The 14317-nt window shown below is 36.1% G+C and overlaps 1 protein-coding gene across 2 annotated transcripts in view; it reads left to right on the top strand.

The window, feature by feature from the left end:
• Positions 1–14317, top strand: part of CLTC (clathrin heavy chain) — a 64280-nt gene that overhangs the window by 14662 nt on the left and 35301 nt on the right. For both annotated transcript variants that reach the window (XM_080826047.1, XM_080826046.1), the window contains exons 2-6: positions 6440–6647; positions 9595–9863; positions 10331–10492; positions 13018–13131; positions 13547–13720. In XM_080826047.1, coding sequence (XP_080682173.1) covers positions 6440–6647; positions 9595–9863; positions 10331–10492; positions 13018–13131; positions 13547–13720 — 927 coding nt within the window. The remainder of the gene's footprint in view (positions 1–6439; positions 6648–9594; positions 9864–10330; positions 10493–13017; positions 13132–13546; positions 13721–14317) is intronic.

The following is a 14317-nucleotide window of genomic DNA, read 5'->3' as shown; positions in this document are numbered from 1 at the left end:
ACTTGAATTATATCACTCTGGTTTGATTATCATCTTTACCTTTTGAAAGTTGTATTCTTTCTTGCCCTACAGATAAATTACCTAATAAAAATGTATTTCTTACAATTTAATTTTGAGTTTCTGTAACCTTATAAAAGAGTAAAATTTAGTCTTTTTTAAAAACTAAGAAAAATTGAAAGCTTTCATAGAAGACTGGGGAGAGCTATATCCTAGTCATCTAGGTTTTTGATATTTTGCAGTGTTTGCTTTATTTGTTTTAAACATTTTAAAGAAATTCAAGCTATCATGCCATTTCACTTTTTTTAAGATCTCATTTATTTGGCAGCACAAGTGGGGAGTGGCAGAGGGAGAGGAAGATACAGACTCCTCACGGGGCAGGCAGCCCACAGGGGCTGGATCCCCCCACCCTGAGATCATGACCAGAGCCAAAGTCAGGCCCTTAACTGACTGAGCCACCCAGGCACCCCCTCTCCCCTTTTGTAATGAGTATCTTGGGAAGTAGTATGAGACTATGTAAATGTCTGTCTTGTATAACCTTACTGTAGTTACCAAAGGAAGGAAATTTCACCCATTAATTTTAGTATCCATTGATGATTCTTCCCTGAATCGGTTATTGTAATACTTGAAAGAAGTGACTTTTCAAAAATTCCATTGGTTTTTTACCATTTTTAAGTTTGCATTAAGAAAGAGCTTTTCATTTTTCATTATTTATATTAGTGTTGACTCTGATTTTATAAACCTCTTCTAATCTAAAATTGTCCTGCAACGTAATTTACAGTATACGTATAGCAAAAGAAATGCTATCTTTCTGTATAAGATGATGCCTCTGTAACATTAGACATATTGATGAGCAAAGATTGAAGAGGGTTTTACTTTTTAAGAAAGTTCTTTTATTTGAAGAACTTTTATTTGAAGTTTTTTGAAGTTTAGTTGGATAAATTGACCTGGAATTGTGTGGTATTGACCAATTGGGAAGCTCTGGTTTTGGAAAGGTATAGTATAGGTTTGTGTGTGTTTTTGAACAGGATGCCTTAAACTTTTCTGCATGTTGAGATAAATTCAGTGCTTGCTTTACATTTTACCTTCTGTTTTCTTAGCCTTGAGTTCTTTAGGGCAAAGAGAATTTTTGATGATGCTGACCTTATGCCATATGTTTGCATTAGCTTTCCCAGCTTGCTTCCTCAGCAAAGGTGTTAGAGGCATATTTGCCAAGTTTGTTAGCAAGCCTTAACAATGTTCCATGGTGTACCTAAAAATAGGAATTAAAACAGGGTTACTTAGTATGAAAATGTTATGAGGTTTTGGAAATTCTGGTCTCTACCTAACTTTAGTTAGTCAAATTAAAGAACAGACTTAAAAGTTTTTAAGTGTAATTTCCTATTCTTAAAAAAAAAAGAAAGAAAGAAAAGAAAAAAAGGGACACTTCACAGTGTCTGAGTAAGTTAAACACCCAGAGACCACTAATCTATTATCAGTAGTCAGAAGATATTCACACCCAGAGTTTCAAGCAACCTGGAGGACAGCTGAATTAAGCAGATAGTAAAATACAAATACAAAAAAAGCTAATTTTGAGCTGGCCTAAGTACTGATGTGTTGTGTGTTCTAATATAATGACCTTTTGCTATGTCTCAGACATTGTTCTAAGTGCTCCACATTAAATCCTCATAATTTTGGGATCTCAGATGTTTAAGAGGAGGAAACAGATACACAGATAACTGATTCCCCTGTGATCATTTATGTGACAAAACTGGGACTAAACCCAGACATTTTTTTCTTATGAAGAATCCACAGAGCTAATTTTGGATGGCACTTCTACTTTATAATCAAAGTTACGTATTTTTATAATATTGTCTACTTGAATGATGAACCACCTGTGTTCTGTAGATAATGGGGAATCTGAAATACTAAGTCACACAACAAAAACTAAGAATGTAGTGTTTCCCCATGCCCCCTGCCCCGGCACGTTAATCCAGATTGGCGTGAGAAGGAAAAAGAAACATTTTTCTTTTTGTTTTTCTTAAGATTTTAGTTACTTATTTGAGAGAGAGAGAGTGAGAGCACAAGTGGGGGGCAAGGGGAGAGGGAGAAGCAGACTCCCCACTGAGCAGGGACCCTGGGGCTTGATCCCAAGACCCTGAGAACACTACCCGAGCCAAAGGTAGACACTTAACTAGCAGAGCCACCCAGGTGCCCCATTTTTATATCATTTCTAACATGTAACTCCAGGACTCCCCAGAGTTTTGGGTTGGCTGGTTAACAGTAAATTTGTTTACTTAAACTTTCTGGTAGCTGAGCCAGGCTTAAGTGTCAGGGCCTACAATAGAGCCACCTACAGACCAGGGCCCAAAATGTAGTGTGGAAAACAAATGAATTGTGACATTCGAGTTAGTTTTCTTTCAAAAGGGAGCAATTGATAATTTGGATGGTTTTGAGTGTGTGCTATTAGTGGGTGGTTTTTTTTGTTTTGTTTTTAAGGGAGGATGGAAATCTATACTTTCATATACGTAAGCTGTCTCTAAGATGGAAAAGCATCTCTAATTGCTGGGGATAGAGAGGTATTACTGGAACCATAGGAGTGACTTTTCATAGTATACCCTTATGTACTGTTTGAATACTTTGCCATGTGTATGTAATAATTATTTAAAAAAATAAGTAACCCCTTTTCATGGACCAAGTTTGATTCCATATTTATGCTTTTTAATTTATAATCAGTAGAAATTTTTTGAAGTTAAAAAAATTTTTACTAGAAATTTTCAAGCGTATAGCAAGACAGAATATCCCCAGCTTCAGTAGTAGCAACATTTTGTCAATTGAGGCTATAAAAAATGTAACCAGAATTTGGATATTATTGTTATCCTCTGAAAATAGGTGCAAGTTTGGAGACTCTTACACGTCCTCCGAGTTTATTAGTAGTTTGTTGCACAACTTCTGTGGTAGATATTCAAACAGTACGAAAGGGTATACTATGAAAAGTCACCCACTTATGTTTCTGGTAATATGTCTCCTGTACCATCAGACATTTATAATTAACTTAAGAAATCTTTATGGTGGGCGCCTGGGTGGCTCAGTGGGTTAAGGCCTCTGCCTTCAGCTCAGATCATGATCCCAGGGTCCTGGGATTGAGCCCCGCATCGGGCTCACTGCTCAGTGGGGAGCCTGCTTCCTCCTCTCTCTCTGCCTGCCTCTCTGCCTGCTTGTGATCTCTGCCTGTCAAATGAATAAATAAAATCTTAAAAAAAAAAAAAAGAAATTTTTATGGTTAGTTTGTGCTGTTTTGAAAATAAAACCTTTTTAAAAACATTTTTAGAAGTTTTTATCTGTACAAATATTAGTAGACATAATTATCTAGTATAACCCTTTTAAGGATGTACCTAAGCCAAAATTGCTATTAATGATGGTGTCTTGTCCTATTACTATGTGTTTTGGGATGTTTCCCTTTTGTGAATATGTTGTAGGAAAATATGGGAAGAATTGATGAGTGTTCTGAGCACTTTCACTGAAAAGTATCACTAGTAGGGAAAAAAATCTCACTGACCTTTTTGAAGAAATGGAATAAAATACAGCTTTGTATTTGATAGAGACAAAGGAATACATCACTTGAAGTTCTGCCACTTATCCTAACAACTGGGAGAATCTTTTCAGGAGGGAGCAATTTCCTGTGTAGTAGTATAAATGGACATTACTTAAGTATGCTTTTTAAAAAATATTTAAATATGTGAAATTGGTGAGAGCTTGACACTTGCCTCTTGTTTAATTTTTTTTTTTAAATACAGCATGTATGTCTGTTTCACATGAAGTATTTTGAATAGCAGTAGTACATTCATGGTAGGGAAGATCAAAAATACATATGCATAGCTTTCTTGGTAGAATGTGTAAATGAAGAATGAGAGAAGAACATAAGATTATGTAGATTGCAAGGATTGCAAGAACCCCACCCATTTGTAACCAAATCTGCTCTTTTTTTTTTTTTTTCCAAATCTGCTCTTTTTGCAAAAAAGTGTAGCTCAAGAGTAGCCTCTCCTGAGGCTGAAGGTCAGTGCTAACTGTTGAAACAGCTTTTTTGACTGCATTTATTTGGAGACCTAGTTGGGAATAAGAAACAAAAGTTTCTTGGGTTTTCTTCCTCTACCGTCTTTCCTAATAGTTTTCTTTTCTTCTAGTTGTCTTGTACCTGGCCCTGAGGAATAATTTGGGATTCAGTTAGTTACTAATTGACTAACACTATTAATTTTTCTCTTTCTCAGCATTGTAGGGCTTAAGCTGTGACAGTTGAACCTCAAAATTGTCTCATGTGAATGTTTGGTGTAGTGACTTAGAAATACAGAATTCTTATTTTACAGAATAGTTAAGAAGATGATGTGTTGCTTTTACACATAGAGTTCTAGGTGATCTGGGAACCATTGGAATTTTTTCTCCACAATTATTAGAAGGGTAACTGGATTAAATTCACAAGAGTTTGAGGACCATCCACTCAGAAAAATATACCTCTGAAACTAGATGGATAACTTGGCCTCTGGAAGCCCATCCACAGTCCCTTTATATGTGATTGGAGACCTCTTTTATTTATCTTCCTTCATTAATTCTGGACCTAAAGGTTACTGTAAAGTTAAAGTCAGGAAGAAATGAAAATTAATAATTTATAAAGTTTAGGGATGCCTGGGTGGCTCAGTTGGTTGAGCGGCTGCCTTCGGCTCAGGTCATGATCCTAGTGTCCTGGGATCGAGTCCCACATCGGGCTCCTTGCTCGGTGGGGAGCCTGCTTCTCCCTCTGCCTCTGCCTACCACTCTGCCTGTGCTCGCTCGCTCGCTCTCTCTAACAAAAAAAATTTATAAAGTTTTATTGTAACCAAATTTATTATAAATTACTTATCTCACAGCTTGTATACTTGCATTGTGTTGCGGTGTATAGTTGAGTTTGTAAAGCCAGTTAATCTATTTTATTACCATGTTTGTATTAATAAACAATTGCTTGACTCCTTGCCCTGATATTCAGTAACTAAGTTACTGTAACTACACGTTATAACTAGTTGTGCTCGTAGTCATTGAGGTATAAGAGGAAAGTGAAAGTAAAGTGCAGTGTCTTAATCTTATGTTGTATTTTATTCAGATCCTGGCCTGGTTATTATTAAGACCTACTAGCAGAATTTGACAGAAGAATTTAGATAAAATACAATTAACTTGTCTCACCCAGTCCATGAGAAAGTAATGACAGTGGTGGTCTCTGAGGAGAAGGAGGGAAATTGGTATCTGGGTGACTTGGCCAGAAGGAAGATGTGTTCCTGCCCACCCCCCCATGCTTTTTCATTTTTGTTTGTATTTTGTTCTGTGTGAACTTGTAATCCATTGGAGAAAATTAAAAAAAAAAAATTAGTCTGTCCAAGGCTAATAAAAACCTGCTGGTAACTTTTTAGTGGGACTTAATCTGTCATACTACATTTAGTCAGTCAGAATATTAATGACCCACTCTGGTAGAGCCCTCCTTCTAGCAAGTGCCTTTCGATCTTACACACTTAATAGGTTTTCAGGGACCTACTGTCTTTAGATCCTCTATATTTACTTAGCAAATATGATAATATCTTTTGAGTATACAAAGCAAATCTGATTCCGTTATTTTCCTTGTTAAAACCCTTAAGTACCTTCCTTTGCCTGTAGAAGACACTCGGGATTCTTATTGGGATACATTTAGCTCATCACTTTGGCCCTTGCTTGTCTTTAAAACCTTATTAATTTCTTTGTTCTGCAAACCTTTCATAGTCTGTATCCAGTGTTAACAGAAGTACTTCTGTTTCCCTTAGCAGATTTACCCTTTCACATCTCTGGGCCCTAGTATTTAGAAGGAAGCTTCTGGGCCCTAGTATTTAGAAGGAAGCTTCCTGTCGACCTCCCTTGAAAACATTCCCTTAGTGGTGGGCCTTCCATGACAGGTCCCTCTTAAATATCTTTGTTTTGGTATTTTTTGCAAAGAATTGCTAATTGTGTACTTGTCTGTGTGCTTTTGTTAGTCTGAGTTCCTTTAGATAAGAACTCTGAAATTTTAAGTCTTTTTATGGTGAGCTTAATTTTCATTCCTAAAGTCCAGTGCATGTGAAATATTAGAGTGGGTAATGGAGGACAGATTCTTAAACCAAGAAACATTGGTGACCTCAGATCCCCTCCTTTGCCCTTTTATGTACTTGTTCTGCCTCTTAGTTTTAACCCTGGAGTTACACATCTCTAGTTAAAACTATAAGGTTATAACAAAATAATTGAATGCCATATTTGTTGAAAGAATAGAAGGTCCATCATTTGGCTATCAGTTGCCTCATTTGTAATGGAGTTGTCACTGTTGACCTTAAGGCATTAATGGTTAAATGAGGATTTGTAATGACAATGTATGAATGTCAAGTCTTTCTGATTCATTTTGTAACATGATTTATTATGTTTTTGTTTTTTTCCCCAGCTCCAGAACCTGGGTATAAATCCAGCAAACATTGGCTTCAGTACCCTAACTATGGAGTCAGACAAATTCATCTGCATTAGAGAGAAAGTAGGAGAGCAGGCCCAGGTGGTAATCATTGATATGAATGACCCAAGTAATCCAATTCGAAGGCCAATTTCTGCAGACAGCGCCATCATGAATCCAGCTAGCAAAGTGATTGCATTGAAAGGTATAAAAGATTGTGGGGATTTTTTTTTCCGTATGTATAATTTATTCAGATACAGTAATTAAGATTTACCTTTTTTAGTGTGTTGATTAAATTTAGTTAAATCTGCAAAGTCAAAGATATTACTAAATTTGATTTTAACTGCTTTCATGGAGTGGCATATGTTTCTGTGAAATGTCTTACTTTGTCCTCAGCATAGACTGTTTGGTAAAATTTTAAGTTGAAAGAATTTAAATTTTATACCTCCAGTGTGACAAGGCTGTGCTAAAAATACAACTCCGTATACAGAAGACAAGACATTAGTAATTCATATTCTGGAATAAAATATACTTTAATATTAGTACTTAAACATTGCAGAATTTTGTTAGGAAGGTAAACTTATCATTTATGCTGTGCCTTTTTTATTCTTCAAGTGTGTGTTTCATTTAGAATGTCAGGTTCTAAAAATGTCTTGAATTGGGTGAGTGGCTGGCTCAATGGGTAGAACATAATGACTTTTTTTAGAAGATTTTATTTATTTATTTGACAGAGATCACAAGTAGGCAGAGAAGCAGGCAGAGAGAGAGGAGGAAGCAGGCTCCCCGCTGAGCAGAGAGCATGATGTGGGGCTCGATCCAGGACCCTGGGATCATGACCTGACCCAAAGGCAGAGGCTTTTAACCCACTGAGCCTCCCAGGAGCCTGACTCTTGATCTAGGGTCATGAGTTCAAGCCCCACCATGTTGGGTGTGGAGCCTACTTTAAAAAAAAAAAAAAAAAAAAAAAAAGTCTTCAATTTACACTGATTGTTAGAAGTGTGTGTATATGGATATTAAATCTTAGGAATCAAGGGTGTTAGAGTTTATTCAGACTAACTTTTTGGTTCTCACAGTAGGGAACCATACAACCTATCCATCTGAGCAGTTTAAAGAAATTCATACTGTCTGGAAGCCTGTATTATTTTTTTTCCTTTGAACTATAGAGTGAGAATGTAATTGACCCTTTAAACAGAAGTTTGTGAGAGGACGAGGTGACAAGCTTGCTGACTCTGAAAAAGGCATTTAATTGTCTTTATTTTGCTTTGTTTTTCTTCTTGGTAGTAGGAGTTCAGGTTCCTAGTAATTTCTTGATAAATTTGTGGGTGAGTTGTTAATGTTGCTGAGGTTTTTAAACAGGTTTTTTCTTCACATAATTTAAACCTTGTATTTAGTAGTGAAATTGGTTGGAGATTAAATGCAGGGTTGGAGGCAAGCATAGTCAAATAACTACATCATCATCACATATCCAAGATAGGAGTTGTTGATCTTAACTTAAGGAAAAGTGGTCCTGCTTTCACCTAGGACCACATGTTTTATGGCAGCAAGCTTCTTGCTTCTGTTAAACGATACCTATGTTATACTTTAAGGTATTTAAGTTCCCTTCAGCCTCCTCAAAGAATTTAGATTCAACTGCTTAGCAACTCTCACTCTTCTCCATTAAAAGGCCATCGTTTTAATTTTCTCACATTTCTTTTCTATTTTTAATGTTATTGTTATCTTATCACATTTCTTAATGCTTTCTTATGTGTGCAGATGGTGAGTTATCTTAAATTAGATTGTATTAGTTATTGTCCTGTTATATAAGAAGAATAAATTGAAAGGATTTTCAGAGCACTGTAATAATAGCATTATAGATTTGTGTCTATATGTCTGTATTATGGAATTAAGCTGTTATCTTGCCCTCCTGCCCAATCACCCTACACATGTACTCCAACCCCTTTTGTGTAAAAATAAATAAGTGAAAGTCTGTTAACTAGAGGCTGGGTAAGGTAGCAAAGGAAAGTAAGTCAATCCCAAATACTGCTTCCCTCTGAAGCCATTTTTAAACCCTTCACTTCTTTTTATAAACAGGACTATAACTTTAACAATTGTTCAAGTCTGGTTGTGGTTTACATATTGTGTGGGATGGCAGTAGCATTCTTTGTTTTGTGGAAGAAGTTTTACATGTGGTAAGAAGGGTCATGGTACAAAACTGTATGTTTTGTGTCCCATTCTGCCAACCCCAACCTCCCCCACCCCCCCAACTATCATTTAGTTTTTGTTTTTCAAGAGCCAGATTCTCTGTGGTTCAGGAATGGAGTTTTGTTTAGTCTCTAAGGACTAATCTGGATTAGCTAACCTAGAGATTGCTGTGGGCTTTGACCTCTGTTAATTTAGACCAAATCACTTTTCATTCTGATGGATTTCAAATTATAAGTACAAGCCTTTGCATCTGACTCCGTGAACTCTTAACAGTCAAGGCAAATTTCATCCTTCTTTTACTATTTGCTGTCTTAATTGGATGAAGCTTGAACTTTGTTTGTATTTCCAGCATATTAACAGCATCTGAAACTGTCCTTTGTCTCCTTTGTCTCCTTTTTTTCCCAGCACCTCTACCTTTCCCTGATGAGATGTAGCATATACTTCTCTTACGTGCTTAGTACAAGGCAGAGTTGTAGATCCTTCTCCAAATAGGCAGTTTCCACTAGACCTGGTTGGATGGTGATGATTGCCTTTTAAAAAATAGACATTTTCCCGTGTGTTTGTATCAGATTTGCTTTGTTCTGTGTACCTACAACTAACTTAGTTTATGCATAAACATTCTTAATTATCAGCATGAAGGCTACAGCCTTGTTTCCCATCACTGTTAAGTCTTCAGACTCATTTTCAGTTGGGATTGAGAATTCTGTAGAAGTCATACTATTTATTTAAAATGTCCTTAGTAGAGGTAATGTAGTTTTTGCTTCAGCTATGGATATAGATTGTTGGCTTAGTCTCTGCTATCTCTTCAAAGGTTGCTGCTCTATCAGTGTGACTTCTGTAGTTGGTTATTAGTCTCCTGATAGAACCATTTTGTTTTGAAGTTACAGCTTGTTAGAGATAGTCTAGCTAGATAATAATTTATCCTGAAGTTTGCTTTCCTAATGACTCATAATTCATAATTTTGTTTTTAGCTGGGAAAACTCTTCAGATATTTAACATTGAAATGAAAAGTAAAATGAAGGCCCATACCATGACTGATGATGTCACCTTCTGGAAATGGATCTCTTTGAATACAGTTGCTCTTGTTACGGATAATGCAGTTTATCATTGGAGTATGGAAGGGGAGTCTCAGCCAGTGAAAATGTTTGATCGTCATTCTAGCCTTGCAGGGTGTCAGATTATCAATTATCGTACAGATGCAAAGCAAAAGTGGTTACTTCTGACTGGCATATCTGCACAGGTAACATTTTTCTAGATGTTTAATAAAAGGTAAAGAGAATTAATGTAGCAGACTGAAGTTTATTTTAAAATTATGTCTTCTATGTTTAGTCCTAGTGAATCAGACTTAATTTTGAAAGCATTTTTTTTTCTTTTTTTAAGAAATAAAGTTTGCTAGCTTAATGGCTTTATACTGATGTACGTTTTCAGAGTACTCTTACCAAGTGATTTTTTTTTTTCAAGATAGTGTAAAGAGATGCTTGTTTTTGAGGCACATTTTAAATATTCATGTTAAGCTTTATTAAGAAAATGTTGGAACCAAATTTTAAATTAAGAGGTATCAAATCTACATGGAGAGACTAAATTTACAAAGAATTATAAATCCTGCCAAAAGTGATATAAAGCATTTTAATTATTTTACTGGTTGATGAATCTGAGAGTTATAGTTTCACTGGGTCCCCAAACTTTGTTCTTTTTGATCCTTTGTAGCAAAATCGTGTGGTGGGAGCTATGCAGTTGTATTCTGTAGATAGGAAAGTGTCTCAGCCCATTGAAGGACACGCGGCTAGCTTTGCGCAGTTTAAAATGGAAGGAAATGCAGAAGAATCAACGTTATTTTGTTTCGCAGTACGGGGTCAAGCTGGAGGGAAGGTGAGTTTTGGCTTCACAAATTATTATTTAGTGAGAACTTATCTTTGTCTTTCTACTAATTTAATTAGTCCTCTAATTTCAAAAGTCTTCTCTCTCCATTGTTAATTTGTTTTTAATATTAAGATTTGTGGTGACTTTAGATTCTGCTTCTAGTGATACTTATCTAAATAATGTTTTCTTGTGATACTTGTCTAAAATGAATAATGTCTAACAACTTTTTTATATCAGCTGTTTATAGTGACACTTTATTTTGCTTATCTTTACCAAAGGCCTTAATTTGATGTTTCTCAATACTGTGTATAAGAATTGGGGTTGCTATGATATACGTTTGTTTGCCTTATATCTAGAGTCTGACTTAGTAAGTGGAGCCCATCATCTATATTTTAAATGCCCTAGGTGACTAGATAGATGTGGACCACAATTTGAGTAATATCATCTTAAGTCAGCTTCTCAACCCTGGCTGTACATTGGAATCACCTGGACAAACTGAAGTACTTTATATCTTGAGGTTCTCAGTTATAATAGAAACAAGGCCTGGTTGACTAGAATATAAAAAGTTTAGTGAAAAGATAACAGATAGTTTACAATTTGCTAGGAAGGTTAAGGACCAAGCTTTGGAAAAAAAATGAGAAGGAATAAGAGAGAATGGGCAGCAGCCATGTTCCTTGCCAAAAGCCCTGACACAGAAGTCTGAGGATTCACCTGCTACTGTGCCTGCACTTGGACGCCGCAGTTGGTACTGCTGGCCCTGGCAACTCAGTTTAGCTGCCCTTGTAACTGCCAGAGTAGAATCTCTTAAGTCTTCCGTAAGTAGTTAAGAAAGTTAAGATAGAGGGGCACCTGAGTGGCTCAGTGGGTTAAAGCCTCTGCCTTCAGCTCAGGTCATGATCCCAGGGTCCAGGGATCAAGCCCCACATCGGGCTCTCTGCTCGGCGGGGAGCCTGCTTCCCCCTCTCTCTGTCTCTGCCTGCCCCTCTGCCTGCTTGTGATCTCTCTCTCTCTGTCAAATAAGTAGATAAAATCTTAAAAAAAAAAAAATTTAAAAAAAAAAAAAGAAAGTTAAGATAGAGGTGGCTTGAAATACATAGCTTCTTAGCTGAGAGGGAACAGATGCATGGAAAGTTAAAATTCTGCGTAGAATTTCAGAATAAGAATCCCTGAACTGAGGAATGATCCAGTCAGCCTCTTAATACGGCGAAGATAGCCGTACCACCCTGAACATGCCCATTTTCCTCTGATCTTGGAAGCTAAGCAAGATCGGGCCTGGTTAGTACTGGGATGGGAGAAAACATTGGTTTTTTTGGTCTGAATTGATTGAATTTCATGAAGAGACACCTAAGTTTTAGAAGTCAGATATTATCCTTAAGACATAAAGCTGAGATATATTTTGAAAAGTCCTACTGGGAAAAAACTTTAATGCCATTTTTCTAGTATCTGAAAACCTGTATAGGTTCTTGAGTGCTATATCTTTTGTACTCTGCCATGGCTTTTGGAAGATAGCTGTGTTCTCTGCTATAGTTTGCCATGGCTTTTGAAAGAAAACCATTCTTTTCAGTATGGATACTTATCCTAATGAAGGATGAGACCCTACAATTTTCGTATGATATATATCTTGAAAACCGTACTGTTTTTTGAGTCCATTCCCGACATGACTAAGCTAAATATATAATGCTCTTTTATTGAGATTTTTTTTTTTTTTTTTTACTTTTCTTTCCTGGCTGAAATGCAACATCAGATATTTTAAACCAAAATGTTCTCATCCATGAGGTATATATGCGATTAGAGAACCAACTTAGGTATATACTTTCCATCTGTGTTAGAGTAGATGTATAGGTAGAGAAAAATTTAACAACTTCAGTTAGAATTCTATTTGGAAATAGTAAATTATAATTGAAAACGATGAGAAAGTACCTTCCTGGGTCATATATTACCATTCTGTGCCCTTAATTTATGGTAGATTGAGGTGTGATCCCTCTAGCTATTCAGTTAGCTTTTTAAAAGTTTTTATCTTAAAAGAATACATAGGAAGCTACAAAGGCAGTACAGAGAGAGCCCTGTGTTTTTTACCTAGTTTTTGGTTACATCTTGCATAGCTACAGTACATTTGAAAAACCAGAAATTGGCATTGGTACAATTGTATCATTCTATGTCATTTAACAGGAGTAGATTCGTGATATATACTACTCTATCACCACAGATTCCTCCGCTTCCCCAGTGTCTCAAAACTCCTGACTGCTAATTTACTCTCCATTTGTGTAATACTATCACTTCAAGAATGCTCCATAAGAAGAACTGTATAACATGTGCCACTTTGAGATTGGCATTTTTTTTCACTTGGCATAATGTCCATGAGAATTTTTTAAATTATTGTTACTGAGGAGTATTCCATGGTATAATTGTACCATAGTTTAATATTCACCTATTTTAGAACATTTGGGTTGTTTTCAGTGTGGCGCTACAAATAAAGTTGCTGTGATCAACTGCTGAATGAGAGATCTATATCAATTTTATTTTCTTTTGAACAGTTACATATCATTGAAGTTGGCACACCACCTACAGGAAACCAGCCCTTTCCAAAGAAGGCAGTGGATGTTTTCTTCCCTCCAGAAGCACAAAATGACTTTCCTGTTGCAATGCAGGTATTTTAAGCAAAACAAATGGACTTTTAAAATCTCTCCTCCTAACAAAATTAATCCCCAAACTGCTACTCACAGTCAGTGTAATTTAGTAGTGCTTAGAAAAATATCCTTTATTCAGTAGTAAAGTTTATTAGTGCTACTTTGTAAAGAAGTGTTCTTAATTTTCATGTAATGAATAAACTGGGTTATCCTAAGTTCAAAATTATATTTTCTCTTTTATACATTTTACTTATACTCTTTGTTAACTGTAAGAGCTTGGGGTAGTAAATGGCAATAGAAATGAGGAAACCATATATATTTCTCATATGAGCCTCTTGTCAAAGTTCTAGAATTTAGCGTCTCTAAAATGGAATTGAATTAATTTTTCTCTCTGTAGATTCATGATTTTACTGAATTGTTGATTTTCTTTATACAGATTAGTGAAAAGCATGATGTAGTGTTCTTGATTACTAAGTATGGCTATATCCACCTCTATGATCTTGAGACCGGTACCTGTATCTACATGAATAGAATCAGTGGAGAAACAATCTTTGTTACTGCACCTCATGAAGCTACAGCTGGAATAATTGGAGTCAACAGAAAGGGACAAGTAAGGAAATCTTGAAACAGATTAAGCAGTGAAATAACACTACCATGAACTTTGCTTTTTCTTCCCAAAAAGCAAATGGTTTGGATGTCAGAAATAATGTACACATAAAAATACAGAAGCACATGGTAAAAAGTCTCTCTTTGATCCTGATTCAGAGAGAAACTATTTGACACATAGCCACTTAGGATTGTGTTTATCTGTCTTCATTGTCAAAAGAAATGATTCTTGGATGCCTGGGTGGCTTAGTCTGTTAGTTGTCCGGCTCATGATTTCAGCTCAGGTCCATCTCATGGATTGCGTGATCTGGGGATCAAGTAGGGCTCTGTACTCGGCAGGGAGTCTGCTTGAAGAGTCTTTTCCTCTGCCCCTTCCCCCAATCAAATAAGTCTTAAAAAAAAAAAAAGAAAGAAAAAAGAAATGACTCTCCATGCAAAAAAAACTATTAGGGTCACATTTGGCAGGTGGTTTTGCTTTTTTTTAATAGGGGTTTTTTTCTTCTGTGATTGCTAAGACAGTTAATCAACTACTGGGGAAAGAATTCTTTCTACATCTCTTTTCCTGTTATTTAATATTTAATGTTGGAAAGTGCTGTGTTAC

This window comes from Martes martes (assembly GCF_963455335.1).
Source record: "Martes martes genome assembly, chromosome: 16".
NCBI classification, from domain to species: Eukaryota; Metazoa; Chordata; class Mammalia; order Carnivora; family Mustelidae; genus Martes; species Martes martes.
This window is presented reverse-complemented; position numbering and strand designations above follow the sequence as displayed.